This window comes from Pteronotus mesoamericanus, unplaced genomic scaffold (genome assembly GCF_021234165.1).
Source record: "Pteronotus mesoamericanus isolate MK-2021 breed Mesoamerican mustached bat unplaced genomic scaffold, CSHL_Meso_final scaffold_174, whole genome shotgun sequence".
NCBI lineage: Eukaryota > Metazoa > Chordata > Mammalia > Chiroptera > Mormoopidae > Pteronotus > Pteronotus mesoamericanus.
Genome location: NW_026555309.1, coordinates 10332859 through 10354209, shown reverse-complemented (window position 1 = coordinate 10354209; position 21351 = coordinate 10332859). Strand labels below are relative to the sequence as shown.

Sequence of the window (21351 nt, the reverse complement as noted above, 5' to 3'; positions counted from 1 at the left end):
TCTGCGAGGTGAGGGCAGAGGCCTCAGGGGAAACCAGCCCTGCTGATAGGTTTTGGCTTCCAGCCTCGAGGATACTGGGAGGGTGAGTTTCCGTTGTTTAAGGCATCCAGCCTGTGGTGTTCTGTTATGGCAACCTTAGCAATCCAATGCAGATGGTTTCCTCAATTATCTGAGGATGGAACTGGCAGATCCCAAAGTCCTTCGCTTTTTCCTCCTCTAGTATTACTGGATATTTATGATTTGTGGACATTTAGATTGTTAGCAGGTCTACCTCTACAGAGAAAGCTCCTCTGGAGAGCTGGAGCAGAAAGCAGGGCATGGAACCTGTCAGTCAGAAAACGTGAGGTCTTGGAGAATGGTCCAGTCTCCACCAAAATTCATGGTCCCCAAAGAAGCCCAACTGCATATGGTGGATCTGTCCTCTTGTTTTTTAAAAACTCACTGCCACCCTGCCCAGGACTGGAATACATAGCTTGTGGGTCTGGTGAAAAATGAAAATGTGGGGTCTCCTTTTAAAAAATTATTAAGCCTATCAAGATGGCAGCAGTAGAGAGTTAAACTAAGCATGAGTCCTGTGCAGCTGCACAGGCTGAATGTCCAACGCCACCGCCGTGCTGCCTGTCACAGCCTCCTGACAGCAACAAGACAAACCTATGTTGTCATCCCCAATATGGTAATGTTCCAAAACAGGGGTCCCCAACCTCCAGGCTGCAGACTGGTATTGGTCTGCAGCCTGTTAGGAACTGGGCCATGAGCAACGCTCACCTGAGTCCCACCTCCTGTCCACCCAGCCGCTCACCCTCCCATCCCCCCTACTCTCATCTACAAGTTCCTGGTGCCCAAAAGGTTGGGGACTGTTGTTATATAACACACTGACTTTTAGTCCATTTTGAATTGGACTAATTCATAATTAGTAATTGAATTACTAATATGGCTAATACTTAATCCGTAAATTGAGATCAGGACTCGGTTTTAATTGCAAGGAACGGTGTGTGACAAAAACTTGGTAAAGTTCATTTCTCTGAAACAGGTAAAGTTTAAACACCTTTTATTTCAAGAAATAATGCTTCTAGGCTTTCCTGAAGCCAGAATTGTTCTATAAAAGTATCACAGAATATTACACAAGATTAAAAAAACACAGTATGCTTCCTAATAACTTGAAGCCTTTTTACAAAGCACATCATTCATGACCATAAATATGTTTCTTCTGTCATTCAGCCGGTGACACACACATCTGATAAAGAGCTAGTTAATTTTAACATATGTACAGAGTCTATAATAAAGACTTAAAGTTATCAAAGATTCAACTATAACATATTAAATTTTCTTTAAAAGAGTTTACCTTAAACACTTAAAGAAAACATAATTTACCTATGTGTTTGTATTATCTAAAAAGAAAATCACTGTTAAGCTATTACTGGGAAGTTGGTTAGGATACTGATAACTTTCAATGAGGTAATCCTTTTGCTGGTATTTAAAAATCTGATACATAATAAGAATACTTTCAAGAACACAATGGGAAAAGCAGTTTTGAATGCTGCCTTTAAAAAAAATCAGAACTTGGTCTTTAAAGTAATCATATAACACATATGGTGTGTTTAAATTATGAAACTTTCATGAGTGTGTTTTATTGGAAAAAATGCTTTATGTAAATTCAAAATGAAATATATTTTCTTAACACTTATGCTTATTAGCTAGGTCAAGGAAACAAAACTAAGATGGAAAAAAAGTCTTTAGTCCTTTTATCCTGTTATGAAAATAATAAAAATTCAGCAATCTTAAGCATATGATGAACACTTTGAGGCTAGGCACAGAGAGAGCAGGCAATCTTTGCTTTGCCTATTTATTTTTACTGCCAACATCATTAGCCATGCCTTTCTGCTAATCAATTTTAGCAAGTCAAGGGAAAACATGCAATAGTTTCTGGCAAAAGCGTATGTTAAACAATATGGGATCCATACTGTGTGTCGTCCTTAGGGGTCTATTTCACTTTGTCACACTGAGAACAAGCAGTGAGACTGTGATAAGCCTGCAAAAAAAAAAAAATTAGACTAACGAAATAGACATGGCATTTAGATCTCAAAGTGCAAAATCATTGACCTAAAGAGTGATGGCATTGAAAAATTCCAGTGGTTAAAAATGAATCCAAACCACATGACACAGGCGGTAGAAAGTGAGTTGAAAGATTCACTGCGGCTGTCCAGTTTCAGAAACTCAGGAAGGCACAGTTCTAGCCATCTTGTTAGGATAGCATTTATAGATGCATGTCCCCACAACTTTCCAAAGATAATACTGTTTTAGTATCCCCTAAACCAACAAAAAACCCACAAATCACCTTTCTCCCTATTCTTGACACATAGTGAATTACAACACCAAGTTTCTGTGCGTCTGCTGACATGCACACTGACTTCTACTGCACATAGGTACCTAGGGTAGCTTGGAATGTTGGCTGTCGTGATTGCCTTTATTAGTTTACTAATAAAAAGTTAAAAACAATACTGTGTTTAGGGTACGGTAACAATTTCATCTAGTCAGTCCCCCTTCTGTGACTTTTCTCCACCTTGTTTGACATGCTCTCCATACTGCTGAAGTTGATAGGCTTCTCCAAGGTGGACACTTTGCCTGATGAGTGGAATCCACGTCAGAATGCACAGGAAGATACACTGATCTTCGACACATCTCCGGGACCACCATCCCGGGGAAGTCCTTTCCGGTGCCAGCCTGGGGCTGGGCTTGAGCACCAGCATGGGCATGTCACTGCCACTGAAGTCAGGTTCAAGATGACTCAACTCTTCGTGCTCCATCTATTTGGCAGTTTTATGATTTCTCCAGTGTTCAGAATTCAAACGACAACTTCTGGAATGTCGTTATTCCATTCAAGTTTACTTTCTGGACTGAATGTTGATCGGTTCAAATGCAGGGTTCAAAGGTCGGCTGGCAAGGTTGAATGAGGGGCTTCCCCAACCATACGGCTCAGGTCTTCATCTGACTCGGTGGAGGCCATCTCTACCGGCGCAGGGAGCTCAGCAGATACAGCCGGGAACCCATCACTTTGAGCAGTTTTAGTCTTACTTGTTTCATTTTGCTCGTGGTAACCGTTCAGCAGTGCAAATACTCTATCTATGTCCTCCAGGTAATTTAGTCCAGTCAACCAGACTAAGTCTGTAGTTCTGTCTGTACTCATAGACACTTTCATTCATGCTGTATAAATCCTCCAGGCCTTGCCAGCTGACGTCTACAGTGGGACTGGGAAGGTTAACCTTCCCACCCATCCCATAACTGTCCTCTGTGAAGAGACATGAAGGTAGATCATTAGTGGGGAAAAGATTTCCTATTTCTGGACTAGCAACTTACATTGTTTTTACAGAGCAAATCAATTTGAAGCATACCACTAAAAAAGTATTTTCCCCTAGTAATTTTACCAAGGAGTGGCCTTAGGTTATGAAAGTGATTGAATACTAACAAAAAAATGGAAAGATCAAAAAGTGAGAATTGCTATGACGAGGCACAAGCAGGGGGCTGGTTTCACTCCTGGCTCTGGTCAAGCCAACTCTGTTACCATGAAATTATATGAGTGAGTGTCTCTGAGCCTGGGTCCCTCATCTGCCAAATGTGGGACTACTTGTGTGATAGTACCTTTACTACTTGTGGGGTTGCTGGGTGAATGATGGATTTGAAAGTACTTTAATGTAATAGGCAGTGCTTAGTAAGATATCTTTATTTTATATTCCCTGGTACTCAGAATAAAAACAAACGAATGCAATTAAACTTTTCAAGTCAATTGCTTGAATCTGTTTCTTTGTTGTTGTTTTTCCCTACGAGTCCTATCCCGTAGGTAGATCAATTTTTCAGTGGTTGTCACAGTATGCAAAGACTGCACCCACGTTCTCTTAGATCTTCCAACATCATCGAGGTGACTACAGACCTGCAGAAAACATCTTTTCTTTAGTTGTGCCAAAGTACTGCTCTAAAGAGGTGGCCGACATTAATGCAGTGAACTGCCCACAAGCAATATAGATTGGCAGGAAGAATAAGTAAAACTATACAAAACCCAAAATCTCAGTTTAAGCAGAAGATAGAAAATTATATAAGCTTCAAATCACCTGTAACTAAAAAAAAAAAAAAAAAAAAATCTCAGTGGAGTTGTACGTCACACTTTGGGCACACCCCTAGAAAGTAGTGTGGACGAGAGCAAAGAGAAGCGAGGGTAGAATTAAAATTGATTTGAAACCATCGCTGGAAAGAATGACATCCTGAGGTATAAAATACTGTCGAGTCCTCGTAAGTCACAGAGGGGACCATGAGAAAAGGGCTTCGGTGTGCGCAGGTGGAGGAGGCCGCCTGCAAGGCGCTGCTTCGGGAAGAAAGGAATCGAAAGGAAGAGAGAGTTGGGTGATCAAGGAACAAGAAGACAAAAGAAGGGAAATTCCAGATCCTGCAAGAAAAATAGAAAAACAAAACATTGGGAGGACACACAATCTTTCCCACTCCTACCTTTAAATAATAATAAAATAAAGATGTAGAAAGTATACATGGCTACATTGACAGAAAAAGATCCTCTTAAATTAGGAATTTTGCAAATATATCGAATCCATGAAATTAATAAAAGAAGCCTAAATCTATACAAAATTATTATAAAATAAAAGAATAAGAATAAAATATCCATCATTTTATGAACATACCCCTGCAAAAGTTCTGAAGTGAACTTTTAAACTGAACAATAAACTGAAAAAAGCCACAATGCATCACTGCAAAGTGAATGAAATCAAGTACGTGAGGATGTGAAAACCACTTTATTTTATTTTTAAAAGTGAATTTCATTTTATTTTATTTATTTTTACAGAGAAGAGAAGGTAGGAGAAAGAGAGGGAGAGAAACACCGACATGTGAAAGACACATCAAATGGTTGCCTCCTGCATGTCCCCAACTGGGGAACTGGCCTGCAATCCAGGCATGCGCCCTGACCAGGAATTGAATCAGCAACATTTTAATTTGCAGGACAATACCCTGTCCACTGAGCTACACCAGTCAGGGCATGAAAACCACTTTAAATCAGAAATTAAAATATGAGCTAAGGATCTTATACTCAGCCACGCTCTCTTTCAAGTATCAAGGCTGTAGAAAAACAGTTTTAAGAATGTAAGAATGCAGGAGATATCTATATATTAGTTTTTCTTGGAAAGTTTTCTAGAGGATCAGTTTCATCCAAAAACATCAGTGGGGAAACTTCAGTGATTTTATATTAAAGTGGTAAGCCTTTAATATATGGAGCAGGCAAAGTGGGTTTAGAGTTGTTCATAAGGAATATAATATAATCATAAATAAATAATGATACAAGAATAAATTCTGTTTCTCATTTTCACAACTATAAACCTACTTTTGCTCATCCATGTATTTATCAGATCTACTAGTAAAACAAAGGTGGGGGAGATAAAAATACATTTATACATTTTATAGGACAAAGTGGAAATAATGAAGCTAGAAATGAGAGTAAAAAATAGAAAAGCTGAAAGAGAAGCAGCTCATTGAGCGTGTATTTCAATCAATAGCTGGGAGTCAAAAGACACCATTAAAAACTGACAAAAGAGATAACAAAAGATTAAATAAGAAATAGGGACTAGGGACATTAAATAGGTATAAGTTCAAAGGCAACCAATACTACAAAAATATAAACCTTACTAAGTTTCAAAGGGGGAAAAAAAGGCAACCAGCCTTTATAAAGAAGCTCTCTCTGGAAGCTACAATGAGAAATACATAGAAGCATAATAATAGGAGATATTCAATCCAAGACAGGTCAAATGGACTAAAAATAAATAAGAATATACTAACAATATTCAGGTGGAGGTTTTAATGCTGAAAGAAAACCCTATTTACAACAGTAACAAAGAAGGTGAAGTATTTATGAATAAACTTAACAAGAACTGTGCAGCACAGATAATACTTTAATAACCTCCTGAAAGACCCAGAAGTATTCTTGACAAGTGGACATATATCCTCTGTGTTTTGATAGAAGACTCAGTATCATAAAGTTATCAAGTCTTAATAAATCTTTCAAAAAATCGTATAGAAAAATGGGCAGAAAACATGGCCAGATAGTCTAAAAAAATAAGTAAAACAGCCTTTAAATTTTCAAAAACATGTTTAATTTTACTTCTAAGAAGATGGATGCAAATAAAACCACACTGAAACACTCCTTCTTTCTCAATTAGAAAAAAATTAAAAAGTTTGACAGCTGTTGAAAGCAGATACACACAGTGGTGATGGGAACGCAGAAAGGCACAGCCCTACAGAGGGGGATGCGGCACTGTTTTTAATACAACCGTATATGCGTTTACCTCTTGACTCAGAAATCCTATAACTAGGAGTTTACTCTGAAGATATCCTCAACAATATGCAATATATTTGTACAAGGTTTTTTATTGAAGCACTATTTGCAATTGCAAAATTATAAGAATAACTGAAATGCCCATTCATAGAAGAGATCGAATAAATTATGGTGCATCCATATACTGGAATACTATAAATTCGTGAAAACAGAATGGAAAAATCTCTCTGAGGATATATTTTAAAATGAAAATCATATTTTTAATATTTTTTTTAACTTTAGAGACAGGAAGGGGGAGGGAGAAAGAGAAAGGGAGTTAAACATCGATGTGGGAGAGAAACAGGTTGGTTGCCTCTCGTATGCCCTGGCTGGGACTGAATCTGCAATCCACGCATGTGCTCTGACAGGGAATTGATCCAGTGACCTTTCATCTTTTGAGATGATGTTCAACCAACTGAACCACACCAGTCAGGGCTGAAAATGACTGAAAATAAACAAGGGTTGGGGGGATGGGATATTTTAAGTAAAAAAGAAACCAAGTGCAATATAGTATACATATAGTATGCTACCTTTTGTGTAAAAAAGTAAGAGAAATAAAATAAAGACACCTGGGTGTTATTGTACCAGGAAACACAGGAGGTTAAAGCAGACACAGAGGAGGCTGGCTGTCTCCAGCAATGTGGGCGAGGAGAGGATGTGGGAAGCAGCGACACTTGTCTGTGCAGGCTTTTTGAAGTTTTGGCTTTTGGAACTATGTTAATGCATTGCATGCTGAAAAACAAAACTAAATTAACGATGATGAGGAAAAAAAATATCAAACCTAAAATGGAATCCAAACAAATAAACCAGGGCTGGGGGGATGGGATGGAATGAGCCCAAGTAACTTTGAATATAGGCAGAAAGAGTGGAAAAATACATTGAACTCTAGTTGGCGGGTTTGTTTCTGCAGTAGTATGATTTAGCAATTCTGAAATTGCCTTCTGTGTAACACAGAATTTAACAAATGAGTTAATCCATTGAGGATAATGGGAACTATATCTCTCGCTGTTGGGAAAGAAAGTTGTAATATTGAAACTGGGAAGACTATAGTGAACCTCATGTTGAATTAGAGTTAGAGGTATCAACATAAACACATTATTTTTAAATATGTCTAGATAGCTAGATTCACACTTCTGTATCAATAGGAATAGCTGTCGATATATGTGTCTGTCCTGGTTTCTGCCAGTCCTCACAAAACAATACCCTTTCTTGGGCCAATTTGCAGTTCTTTATTCAGGGGGGGAAAGGTGTGAATAGATTTGTTTGGAAAAGTGAATTTTGGAAATAAACATAGATGATTTCAAGTCACAAGTAATTCTCATCCAACCACAAGCAGGAAGGTTGTGAAACCACTAAGGAAAAATTCAAAAACCCACTCAGGTCTCAAGAGGAGTCATGTTTCTTTCTGGATGACATTTATTTACTTTTAAGAACACGGCCACATGATCAGTTCATGCTATTGTCTACAGATATGTAACCTGGGGAGCACATACATGCAGCATTTTAAGTATCCCTGGAACAGTCCTGGAAGAGGAGACACTTCATAAGGAGCAGAGAGGCCAGTGTCTACAGAGACTGCCTGACTCCTGACAACTTTCCTGGCCTGCTCGCCTCCTTTTTCCCACATTGCCTGTGTCCTAGCCTCATGGAACAATGTCCAGTTCCTGAAAGCACCGGGTTCCCTCTCTCTTCAGCACTTGTATTTATTTCTAGAATGAGCTTCTCTGCCTCATCACCCTAGTCGGTTTGAGTCGCGTCCTCTCCACAAACCCTCTCCCTCCTCTGGGTCCGCCAGCACTGTGAGCCCCTCCATTGCAGTGCCCCTCTGCGCAGGATTCTGGGTGTTTGGGCTCAACGGCAAGCTTTGCGTTTCTCCGAACTACATGTTTACGGTTTCAAGGAGCAAGAAACAGGTCTGCCAGAAATTCATAAAGCCTTATCATTTTGCTGATCTTTGCTAAGTGGAAGGACATTTTAATTAACACGGCTATTCTCCCAAGTTTTAGTTCTGAGGGCACTAATTTGATTTTCAAAACTGAGAGCGCTTGAACAATGTCTGCACAGACCTATCCATTCTTTTCTGCTAAGCCCTTCCATGTTTTTCTGGGTTCTCCTTGAATGTTTTTCTGAAGGCGCAGGGTTTCCAATGTTTGGGACTAAATTAAGTGTGCATGATGGTTGACTTTCATGCTGCTTGAAACGACGGTTTATTTTTTTAAATATTTATTTATTTATTTATTTATTTATTTATTTATTTATTTCAGAGATGGTAAGGGAGAAAGAAGGGGAGAGAAACAAGATGTGAGAGAGAGCCCCTGACTGGTTGCTTTTTGTATGTGCCCTGACTGGGGACTGAATCTACAACCTAGGCATATGCCCTGACTGGGGATCGAACCAATGACCTTTCACTTTGTGGGATGATGCCTGTCCAATTGAGCCACACTGGTCAGGGCAACAACATGTTTTAGACTGTAATGGAATTTTATTTGGGTCTTAAATTTTCAATGAAACATCAATCATAGAATAACATAAATTCTGGGCTTGTGCTAATCACTTTTCAGGTTAGCTCATGTAATTCTTATATGTTATTATGCATATGTATTATCTTTTTATAGATGAAAAAATTAAGTCATAAAAGGGTTACATAAATTGTCCAAGAGAAATTGAAGTGTAGTGATTGAAAGCGCATGCTAGAAACAGACCCCTAAGTTTGACCTATGCCATCATTTATCAGTTATATAATCTTGGGAAGTTTACTTAGTTTTCTTCTGACTCACTTTTCTCATCTTTAAAATGGTGATAATAATAGTACTGACCTCACAAAAGTTATTGTGATGATTAAGTGACTCAGCAGAGTGCTGGAACATAGTAAGTTGTGTAGCACTGTTAGCCTATGATCCCAAAATTGGGAAGTGATGAAGCTGGAATGTGTGCCCAATTTGACCCACAAAACTGTTCTCACAACTACTTATGTGACCTAATCTGATCAATCCAAATTCTCTCGTACTTTTTCTCCTAGTTTAATACTCTTGGATATCTCCCTATTGATTTCAGGATAAAGACCAAATCCTCTGATGTAGCTTATCACTAGGGGACTAAATTGTCGTTTGCCCGGGATGATCCCAGTTTATGTCTGTTGTACTGGCATCCTGATCCTTTTAGCATTTGTCCAGAACTTTAGTTTAGAAAATATTTTAAAAATACAATTATTTTATAAATCTACTGACCAATTCACTGGTCAGTAAACACATATATCAAATTTATATAACTTTAATATTTTAGTATCCCCCCCAAGGTAAAAAACATCCCTATTTGGAAGATAAATTATATACGCCCCCTACGTACAACACTCTTCATAAAACAGGCTGTTTCCCTCTTCAGTTCATTGCTCTTTTCTCTCTTCCCATGTACTTTCATTGAATTGATCACAATCTTCCAACTGAATCTTGCCTTTGCACAAACTGTCCCCTTTAGGAGGACGGACTCCCTTCACTAGTCTGTGCCTTCAGCGTGCAGCATAAATGGCAGCTCCTGGGGAAACCTCCCTTGATTCCTCAGGTTGAGTCGGGGCTCTCACATGGCTCCTGGCACCGGGTCTCCCTCTGTCAAGGCCACTCTGCGTTGCGTATGGTAATTATAGTCTCGACTAGGGTCTCCTTGAATGCAGCACCTCGCATAGAGGTGATCGTTTAGATTCTTTCCTCCTTTCTTTAGTAAATGGATGAAAGAGCGTTAGTATTTTCCCTCTCATTTCCCCACTATATATGGAAGCAGTTTAAAGGTAAATTTCATTCTTCTGTTTGGAGAGGATCTTCAAGTTCTAAAAATGCAACACTTCAGTTTCCTCTTCTATGGCACAGGAAATAAAGCAAAGGGATTTGAACACTATTGCAAAAGTAAGGCCAAGTTATGAACATTATTTTAGAGCTCAGATGCAGAGCTTAGACAGACCCTGGTGCTGACCAGGGTGGCCAAGGTGGTGTGAAGAAATGCTTACCCCGCCAGTTGGTGTGGCTTGTCTAGCAGAGCTCTGGCTGCATTGCTGTGCCTACTTGTGCCTCCACATTGCGCCTCTGTGCAGGGTGCAAAATGCACAACCGCACACAGTGACCCTGGCTCTCTCACTTGCATCCTAACAACTCAGACCCTAAGGCTCCTCATCGCCTTGGGAGGCTGACCTCACTTCTAGCTCCTCCAACCCCAGTCCCAGATCCTGACCCATGCCTTGATCAAGCACCTTCAACAGAAAAGTCTAGCAAGGCTCGTAAAGCAGCTTAAAATAAATGGAGTCCTGAGATGTGAATGAGAAGCGAGCAGGGGAAGCTTCTTTAGGGCAACATAGGGCAGGGCTGTGATCTGAGAGGTTCTGGCAGCTCCGTGGATTTGTGTGCAGAAACCTGGTTGTCAATGGGTGATGTTGGAGGTGGCGGTGGTGCTGACGAATAATATCTTTTTGTGTTTCTTATAAAATATGGTAACATGCTTTGAAATTATAACCACTTATTATTCCCTTTCACATGCTCTCTCCTTCATTTAAATGTTGTGCACCTCTAGCACACCTTCCTGGTAATGCCCGTCATTGTTAGGGTTTGATACATGCCAGACCCTGGTCTCACCTTCCTAATAGCAAGGCTGGAGTTTGAGCCCAGGCTGGCTCCAGAGTCTGTACTCTAAGCACAGTACTAGGCAGCTTCTAACACACAGCTATGGCACCCATGCCCATCTGCAAGGCATGGACTGTTGCTATAGGGGAGATGAATCAAAAGCGAGTGGACAGGAGCGTGGTTGCTGAGGGTGGGGCATGATGTGGTCTGCCGGCCTGCAGGGTGTGGCGCAGAAGCATCAGGAAGCAGCCCTGCGGCCTTAGGCTGCCGAGACCGGACTCTCTGCCCCGCGGCCCCGCTGGACACACACTGCGGCTGCCAGGAGCTCGCGCTGGACAGCAGAGGGCAGCAGTGCCGGCTTTCACAGGCAACAGGAGAAACAAACACTCCAGCAGCTTGTTGATCCTACACTATTTTGCAACACAGAAATTGTTGCTTTCAACTCAAGCCAGAAATTATCTCCTGAGCAATGGAGGCCAATTTCTGAGCTGCGTCCTTACTCCGAGCTTGTCCTAACTGCAGAATGACCAGTGTAAGTGCAAGTGGGTCAGCAGACCAGCCTCACACACACACCACAGCAAAAAAAAATACAGAAACAAACAAACAAAAAATCACGAGGATGAGTAGGAAACAGACTTGCTTTTCAAAGACCTTTTAAATAAGTCTAAGGATTAATTTTTGAAAATCCACACAGCTGGAGGCACTTTGAAAACTCTTATTTAGTCCATCTTGTAAGAGATCAATTTTCTGAGGTACACTTGAATTTTCAAATTTCAAATCTTCAGGTTTGCATGTCATCATTTTTGTAAAAGGCTTTTGTAGTGAAATTTCATGATTAAAATGCATCTTAATTAGTTTTCTAAAAAAAAACCAAACCAACATCTTAAGGACCCAAGGCTCCTGAAGCCCTGCACGGTGTCACCCCTGGAGTGCCGCGTGCTGGTAGACCCCAGCTGGCAACAGCAAGTTTCCCAGCAGCTCCACACACACCCTCGTCGGTTCTGCACCTGCTCCCCTTCGATCCGACAGGATACAGCGAGCAGGGAAGGCCACACCAAACGCTGCATTAGGGTGTCCGGGGAGTCCCCAGTGTAAGAGGCAAATGCTCTCAGGAACCCTGTTGCATGATTTCCTGCCTGCAACATGGATGGTGACGGAAAGATCGCTTACCTCACCAATTATGGAATGGAAGATTATGAATATGCCAGTCATTCTGAGTTGGAGATATTCTTAGAACTGTCCTTTGGTAAGAAATTTAGGAGAGAAAAAAAAGCAACAGGTATTTTACACCCAGCACACACGCTTTCAATAGCCACGTGACCAGAGAAGGGACTCCATCGACAACAAAGGTTATCAAATCTGTGTCAATCAACCGCAGAAATTATTGATTCGGTGGTGTTTAGAGGTGGCAACAGGGATCAGGGAAGGAGAGAGTCCCAGATGCTGGTATTTAATTTCAACTGGAGAGCCATTAAGCATTTTTCATCTCAAAGGTGTCCAAGGATGATTTGATGGAGAAAAACGCTGACTCAGCTCTGACCAAATTGTCCTAAATAATCTGTTAAAATCCTTTACCTCCCTCATGACAGATGTGAAAAAAAAGGCCACACCAAAAATCCCTTCACTGTAAAATTTGAGTGCATTAATAACATAACCGTAAAGTCAGTATTTAGTGTTGGGTCCATTTAAAATGTCACTCTTTGGGAGCGCCTTAAGTGCCCCCTGGGGAACAGTGCTGGTGTGTGGGGCATTACCTTGTCAGCCCATATCCCGGGTGAGACCAGCTTAAGAGTGGGTTCTTCTGCTCTGTCCCACGTGGGCTACGGGTGACATGGGGTGACGTGGGGGCAGAGCGAGGAGAGGAAAGAAGACAAAAGAGAAAAAGAAGAGACATAAAAATGTTATCAAGTAACCTCAAAAGTCCAGCTTTCCTCATTTCATTTGCTTATATCTTCCTACCACCTTTCCTACTGGTTTGCTTCAGGTCGCACCATGGCATGGTCTCCTAAAAGGAGGGATCTAACCCACAGCGTAGGGTGCTGGATGGTGGCAGTGGGTGGACAGGGAGCCCTGAAACACCAATGTTCTTTTGTTTCTGAGACAGTATCAGTATAGATGGCACCAGTTAAATCCATGTGCCTTTGATGGGAAGTTTTTCTCCCAAGCAGATTCATTAACTAGGGTACCGACATATCGTACCTCAGTCTCCCCACAATAGAGGTGGTAAGGACAGACTCTCTTGCCCCACATGGCACAGTTCTGACAAACCCGCCTGAGGTCTATGCTTGGAGTGGAAAATGGGCAAGGGCTGGGTGACCAAGTAACGTGGCCACCGGGCACCCTCTGGAGCACAGTGAGGTAAGAGGGATGGGCGTGGGTAGGAGGGAGATAAGATAGCTGGGCTGAGGCCTTTTCATGAAATTTTGTGTGTCAGGGAACACTGTCTCCACGTTAGGTTGAGACTTTTCTGCCTGCGTTACTCCTGGTACCCTGTCCCTAACCCCAGCACCTTCTCTTCAACTACTAGCACCACTCTGCAGAGCCTTCTGAATCATATCGCTGCTGCTTTTCACCAGCAAAGCTAATTAAGAACTGTTAGAAGGGGCCTCTTCTATTTCCTCCAACTTCAGCTTTAGAATGCTCTTAAAATGCCCATGACTCTTTTTGTGGTTTTGAAGTTATATTTCATAAAAATCTCTAACCAGTTTCCATGAAGCCTCGCCAGTAAATCAACATGTAAGCACCACAAGGAAAAGCATTCTCCCACCCTCTTCCCAGGGCTCCCAAAGGTCATTGTGTTTTTCCCCCTTCACATCATTCCATGCTTAAAAGCATCATTCAACAGGCAAACAAGCATGGGAGTGAGTAAATGCTCTGAGACCTCTTGTTGTGACAGTGAGCTGACTTAAAATTAAAATGACAAATCTGGAGCCAATGACATGAGATGGTGGCGAGTGCTGTTAGGACATGCATGCACCCCCGCTGCGCTCTGTGCAGCGTGGTAAGAAACAGAAATTAGTTGAAATGGCTGGATCATGCAATTATTGAGAAAGAAGCTGCCAGGGAGAATAACGAAGCGTGAATACCTGTGTAGGTCATAGCTTCCTCCATCTTTATTTCCTGATATAGGAAAATACAAGAGTAATTCATGTTAGCATTAGGACTCCTAAAACCATTCACTATATAGTGGTCCACACACAACATCTAAATCCTAGAAAGAAACATATTGTGTTCAATACAGACAGTGCTGAAGTCCAACAGAGCCTTCTATTAGACAGGTTCAAAATAAGGATTAAAAGCTATAAATACAAAGGTTTAAGATAAAACACATAAGAGTTTTCATATGAAAAATAAGGAGGATTGAGAAAGGAGAAGAGGCCACATAAAAGCAGTAAGAAAGTGCTTCCACAAGTCTGTGTAAGTCTTGGTAAAAGTTACACTTTGGTTATTCTTAGACAAAACACTGGGAGAAAAAGGCCAATAAATCATCTCCTTTAGGAATTGTCTAGAAAGCGGAGAGGAGGACGTGAAGTCCAAGAGCAGTAAGCGGCCCCACCTGGCGAGTCACTGCACCGTGAACACGCTTGGTCAGGTTTCACTAAGGAGAGCTGTTATGTCATCACCAATAAGAGCGCTGTGTTCTTTGGGAGAAAAGTATCTTGGTGTAATATTTCCAGTGCTTCTAAGAATTAGTTTAGTTTCCATGCCTTTGTGGGCTTTTCCTTCTCCTTTTTATTTTTTTTTTTTTAAGACTTCAGGAAAAGGTCAAGAGATAAGCAAGTATCTGAAAAGATTTGAGTGGAGTGGGGTCAGTGACCAAATGACCTGCTTTGCAAGTCAGGACCGGACTCTTCCGGCTGGCAATTCATTTCGCTAAGGTGTTAACTGAGAAGTGTTGACGGGTAGCTGAGATGGGGCCTCTCTTGCAGGATTTATAATTTCTGATGGGACTCTCACAGCTCGAAAGCCTTTAGGAGCCTATTGTGGTGGAAATGACAGGCGGTGACGTTGGCCCTTTTAGAGGGCCCTGCCACCCTTTCAAGTCACATGACTTAGGGAGCTGTCAACTTCTACCTCTGAGCGGGGCCCACAGAGATGCAGGCTGTGAGGGACACAGGTGACTCAGCCGCACAGCAGAGGTTCCCGCGAAAGGACAGCGCGGCCCGTGTGCCCAGCTCAGCGCCCTTGGGGGACGGGTGTGCAACGCTGACACCACAGCCCTAGCTGGCTTCAGCTCCTTCTCCTTCCTCCTACAGAGAACTGGTATTTACATTTCTGTAAGAACTACGAGAAAATAAGTATTCTCCTCAACTGTGGGACAGACAATGTACCCGCCATGAGCCAGAAGAGAAATAAGTTAGTTCAATGCTGCAGACCAAGGCAGGGATATCTGCTTGATTCCTATAAAGGCCCTCTTATGCTGTTAGATCCCAAGTCAATGAATGGTTCAAATATCTCGAGGTTCGGATGGAAAATGTGGCCAAAAATATCAGGTCAGCGGGTCATGGCAACAGTCGAACTGGGGGAGCTCCAAATTGTGATAAGCAAAAATAGGGTACTCTTAAAAAATAGGACACCCTGGTTTACTAAGAGTGTACCTTATGACTGTTGACAGCAATAACAAATAAATTCCCCACACTCTCATCCCATCTTCCAATGGATGTATCAATCTGAAACTGAGGTTTACTAATAGAAGTTCTGCAGGAGAGATTGGAATGAAACTCTCACAAAATCTCTTGCTTGTGTTTAATTTTTCATTAATGCACCCAGAGCTAAATTAGAGAAGAAATTGTGTTTGCAATCTCTTGGATAGTTTCCCCTGTGAGTGTCCTAAACTGTTTGTTTCTATACACATGAACATCTTAAAGGCAGGAAACTGGACAAAGCAAGGAATTTTCCAGGTAACATAGGAAAAAGTTATTTTCCTTACCTACTTCCAGGCCTTTAGGTCTTGGGTTGCACTGTTTATACCCTTGGCAGCTTCTGAGTTCCATCAGCTGAACGTGTAACTGATTCAAAATGCCCCGTTCTACTGTGTGCACTGTATTTGTGAGCTGTGGAAGAAGAGGCCAGGATGACATATGTAAGCGCATGTTCTGGTTATTCTATTTTCAATAACCTTCATAAAATGGAAATATATTGACTTACCTGATAAGGATCTGTATTCATATCAAAATACTCCAAAAAGCCAGTGGCAAACTCACAGAAAAGAAAATTATGTGTCTCATTAACTGTACGCAAACACCAGTAGGTGTTATTGTTAGAACTCGTGCAAGCACAGAACGACCCCACTGTTGGTAAAAAAGAAAACAGAACAAAAAGAATGAAAAAAATAGAGGTAGGCTAGCTATTCCAACATTGCCTCATCTTTACACTTTAAGATTCACATTTTTTTTTTGAAAGTACTCTGTGGGTAGACGTTAAAAATAAATATATTTCACCCCTCTGTGTACAGATTTGCTGTGAGACGTGAGTTGATTTGATCTTGGACTAGGTGGTTTGCTTATTTGTTTATTTGTTTGTTCGTTCACTTAATATTTACTGAGCATCTCCTTTGTGTTGGGGGTACATCATCTCACAGATGTGTTCTGGTCTCTTATCTTGAGAAACATAACAGTGTAGGAGGGGAGAAAAATGTTAAGCAAAAACAAAAGCAAAAAACTAAAACAACCCCACAAACTGTATAATTACCAATATTTTAAGTTCTATACAGAAAAAAAAATAAGCTGAGAGAGTGTATAAAAGAGTCTTAACATTGTCTGAGGCACAGGGAAGTTCTCTGTGAGAAGCAATGTTACAGCTGAACTCAGAGGGTGAGTATGGCCTGTGATAGGCAGAGGGGTTCAGGTGTGTGCAGGGTCAAAAGCCTTTTAGGGGGAGGGAACAGTGTGTGCAAAGGCCCTGAGGTAGCAGGGAGCTTAGGGTGTTGTGGTAGAGAGAAAAGCCGAGTGGCTGATGCAGGTGAGCATGGGAGGAAATGGGCCAGAGCAGCCATGGACATATTAAGGATTTTGTGAGACATGTTAAGGATTTTGCTCTTTATCCTGAGAAAAACAGGATGTCATTAAACAATAACTCTAAATCTTCTGAGCAGAACAGATTGGCAGCAGCAATGATGTCTGGGAGACACACAGGAGGTTCTGCAGAGGCTGAGTAAGAAATGATGGTGTCCGGGGCAGGATGGTCTCAGCTCAGATGGGGAGAAGCTGAGAGAGGTCTGAGGCACCTCCTGTGTTAAGTCACAAGCATGTTTCTCATGCTTGTTTCTCATGCTCAAGCACGTAACTTCATGTTTCTCAAATACTTTGTCTTTAAAGGGGCTCGCTGGTCCCGACACAACAAATCTGTTACTTCCTCAGAACCCCTGTTCTTGCTATTCCATCTGCCTGGGGCACTGCCCCTCCCACCCATGACCCCCTTTGACATGGCTGTTTCTTTGGACCCTTTAGGTTTCAGCTTAAATCTCACCTCTTCAGAAAGGCCCATTATCTCCATCCTTTGGAAGCTCACTGTTTCCCTATAGCATTACTACACTTTGTAATTATTTTATTTCACTTTTCTTTTTATGACACCTCACCTCCCACTAGAATGTAAGTGTCAAGAGGGCAGAGAATGAAGTGCATATTGTTCATTGTTGTGTCTGCAGGGCTCAGCCCATGGCCTGGCTGAGGAAAGACCCCTGGCCATCCAAATGACCCACAGAGATCCCCATATCCCATGCGAGGGAAGCACATTAAAAGTTAAATGCTGGAGAAATCAAGATGGAAGAGGAGTGAATGGAAGTCACACTAGCCTCCTCCCAAGGACCAATCTGGAATTACAACTAAATTGTGGCAAAATCACCTGGAACAAACAACTGAAAAATAGCAAGAGAGGAGCCTTATAACTTTGGACAGAGAAGAATCAGCTTTAGCACAACTTAATTGGTAAGGAGTGCGGTGGAGACTTGAGAAGGTGGGCAGGGCGCCCACGGGTGGCAGCACCAGAAGGATATTGAAATGGCCAGTTGGATCCCCCTGAGAAGAGTGGGGTCTAAACCATAAGCAAGGATCTTCAGCCTACAGCACCAGAGCCCCAAAAGTACACAGATAACAGCCAGCTGCAAAAAGCGGCAGGGTTGCTCTCTGCCAGAGACAGGTGGCTCGAGATGCAAAGAGCCTTTTAAATGGCCAAGACATAAATTTTTCTTTGCAGCCACTTACCCTGGTCTATGGCAAAGACGGGGGCAGAGTGGGCTAGAGACACCTGAAGAGAGACTGAGGAAGGAGGCTTTGGGAAGAGAACTGAGAGAGTAGCTGGCGCAATCTGGGCGTTAACTCACCCTCCTCAACATGGCAGGCAGACCACTCCCCTGAGCGGCAACAGTGTGAAAGGACATGATAGCCCTGCCACCAGGAAGGACTCTGTCCTGGCCTGGTGGTGCTAAAGCCTGACTGCTGAGTGCAGAGTAGCAGCCATAGATAGTAGATCCTGGCTAAAGGAGGTGCAGAGTGGTCTAGAGACACTTGAAGAGAGACTGGAGATGGATGCTTTGGAGGGAACTGAGAGAGTAGCCAGCGGGATCCTGGTGCTGACCGATCCCTCATATGGCAGCAGCCATCTTGCTCAGTCTGACCACTCCCCTGAGCGGCAGCAGCATGAGAGGACCCAATAACCCCACCCCCAAGAGGGACTCCAACCCACCCTGTGGTGTCTAAGCCTGACTGCCTAATGCAGAGTGACTAGATTAATAGCAGAAGGAGCCAGCCACAGGCAGTAGATTCCTGGAAGTCTCGAACAGACTGCCTAAGGTCAGACAAGGTCAACAGCTGACATTATCAGAGGCAGATCCAGAAAGAAAAGACAGCAGTCTCCTACTATAGAAGTACACACCACAAAGTCAGGAAATGAAGACAGATCAATTTAGGAAGCAGAAGCAAAAAAGAAGAGTCTCACACATAATGGGAAGACAAAGAAATACCCCTCAGTCAAAGGGAAAGGAGGAATCTCCACAAAGAGAACTAAATGAAATAGAGGCAAGTAAACTATCAGGTACTGAGTTCAAAACAATGGTTCTAAGGAAGCTCAATGAGGTCAGTGAGCTTAGAGAGAATTACCAAAAACTAAAGGGAAACTACGAGGAACTTACTGCGAACTATATCAGCATAAAAAAGGACATAGAAACTATGAATAAGAGACAAGAGTAAATGGAAAATACAATTTCTGAATTGAAGAACACAGTAGAAGGAATCAAAAGCAGGCTAGATGAAGCAGAGGATCGAATCAGCGAGCTGGAGGATAAGGTAGAAAAAAGCTCCCAGAAAGAGCAAGAAAATGAAAAAAGACTCAAAAAGAATGAAGAGGCATTTTAGGGATACCAGAGGAAGAAGAAGAGGAAGGGACAGAGAATCTGTTTGAAAAAGTAATGAAGGAAAACTTCCCTAATGGGAGGAGAGAAGAAGTTGCACAAGTCCAGGAAGCACAGAGGGTCCCATTCAAGATGAACCCGATGAGGCCCACTCGAAGACACATCATCATTAAAATGGCAAATATCAAAGACAAAGAAAGAATCCTGAAGGCAGCAAGGGAGAACCAGGTAGTAACATATAAGGGAGCCCTGATATGGCTAGGAGCTGACTTCTCAACAGAAACACTACAAGCCAGAAGGGAATGTCAAGAAATATTCCAAGTCATGAAGAGCAAAGGGCTGCAACCAAGACTGCTCTACCCGGAAGGCTCTCAATTAAAATGGAAGGTGAAATAAGGAATTTCTCAGGCAAAAGGAGGCTAAAAGAATACACCTCCACCAAACCAGCATTGCAAGATACGTTAAAGGGACTGCTTTAAGAAGATAAAGAAAAAGAGTCTATGAATACCCAATTCCTTTCACAGTCACCAACACTTGATATTACCAATATTTTTAATAGTTATTTATCTGATTGTGACAATGATCTGATTGTGTTATTTTAGTTGTTACTTCATTATTGGTTGAAACTAAACCTGTTTGTGTATATTTCTTGCCTATTTCTGTTATTTTTAAAAAGCTTTAAATAACTTTTTGGTATTCTTTATCCATTTTTTGACTAAATGTTTGCAGAATTTTTTCCCTAAAAAAATAAATTAACCCTTTTTTAGATGTGTTGCAAATACTTTCCTATTCCATTACTTGTCCTTTAGCTTTTTTTATATGTATATCGCTGTATAGTCTTAAATGTTTAATATAGTCATATTGTCAATATTTTACTTTATAGCTCCTGGGTTTGAATATTTTACTTCAGGGTAAGAAAAATACTTGTTTGTATTTTCTCTTAAAACTCCTTAGATTTTATATATTGATTTTTAACTCACCTGAACATTTTTTGTATAACGTGTGAAACAGGGCTCTCTATTTGTTTTATTTCAAATAATAGTGGTCCATGCACTTTATTTGTTGAGTAAGCCTTATTTTCCCCATTGATTTGAAATACCAATTTAATCATATATTACATTGTTAGACAGACAGTATGTTTGTTTCTAGAATGCTCATTTTATTTTATTGATCTACTTGACTATTTCTGTGCTAGTATCTTGTTGTTTTAATTACTAAGACTTTATAATGGATTTAAACTTTTAAATATTTTATAATGGATTTTGATATTTAAAAAATAAATAAATAAAATCAATCTGCATTTAAAAAAAAAGAAAAGTAATAAAGAAAGAAGGAACTCCTACCTTTTGCAACAACATGAATAGAACTGGAGAATATTACGCTAAGTGAAATAAGCCAGTTGGTGAAGAAAAATACCATATGATCTCATCTATAAGTGGAATCTAGTCAACAAAATAAACTAATGAACAAAATAAACCACAGGCATGGAAACATGGAGCAGATTGAAAGTGACCAGAGGGGGTGGGGAAGGAGGACAACGGTGGAAAGAAGGGGAAGGGACTAGACAAAGAACATGTATGAATGACTCATGGACATGGACAACAGCCTGGGAATTGACTGTGGGAGCAGGGGTAGAGGGTGGGATGGGTGCAGGAGGGCAAGGGAGGAAAAATTGAAAGAACTGTAATAGACTAAACATGATTAAAAAAAAAAAAGAAAATAGGCCAAAGGAGGTAGGCAGAAGCCACATCATAAAGCACTTTGTGTTTAAAAAAAAAAATGCTATGCCTTGAAGAGTTTGCTCAGCCTTCTAGTGACTGTAGACTTGATTGCAAACATGGACACTAAGATAAGAAGCATCGACATGGAAAAATGAAACAAAGATTCTCATGGCAGGCCCTAGATCCCCGCCAAAATAGTACGGGATTCCTGGATGTCTCCTAATCCCAGTTTGAGAAACACTAACTGGGGTGGTGTTTTGAGGTACTCCATGGAATGATGACGTTTCAATCGGATAACATGCCATAGAATTTAGA

At 41.3% G+C, this 21351-nt stretch overlaps 1 protein-coding gene across 1 annotated transcript in view; it reads right to left on the bottom strand.

Moving 5' to 3' along the window:
- Nucleotides 1-1931: 1931 nt before the first annotated feature.
- Nucleotides 1932-21351, bottom strand: part of SULF1 (sulfatase 1) — a 158797-nt gene continuing 139377 nt past the window's right edge. The window contains exons 19-23 of the mRNA XM_054590235.1: nucleotides 16117-16259; nucleotides 15899-16022; nucleotides 14055-14088; nucleotides 12723-12788; nucleotides 1932-3286 (exon numbers count right to left, since the gene is read on the bottom strand). Coding sequence (XP_054446210.1) covers nucleotides 3256-3286; nucleotides 12723-12788; nucleotides 14055-14088; nucleotides 15899-16022; nucleotides 16117-16259 — 398 coding nt within the window. The 3' untranslated portion in view covers nucleotides 1932-3255. The remainder of the gene's footprint in view (nucleotides 3287-12722; nucleotides 12789-14054; nucleotides 14089-15898; nucleotides 16023-16116; nucleotides 16260-21351) is intronic.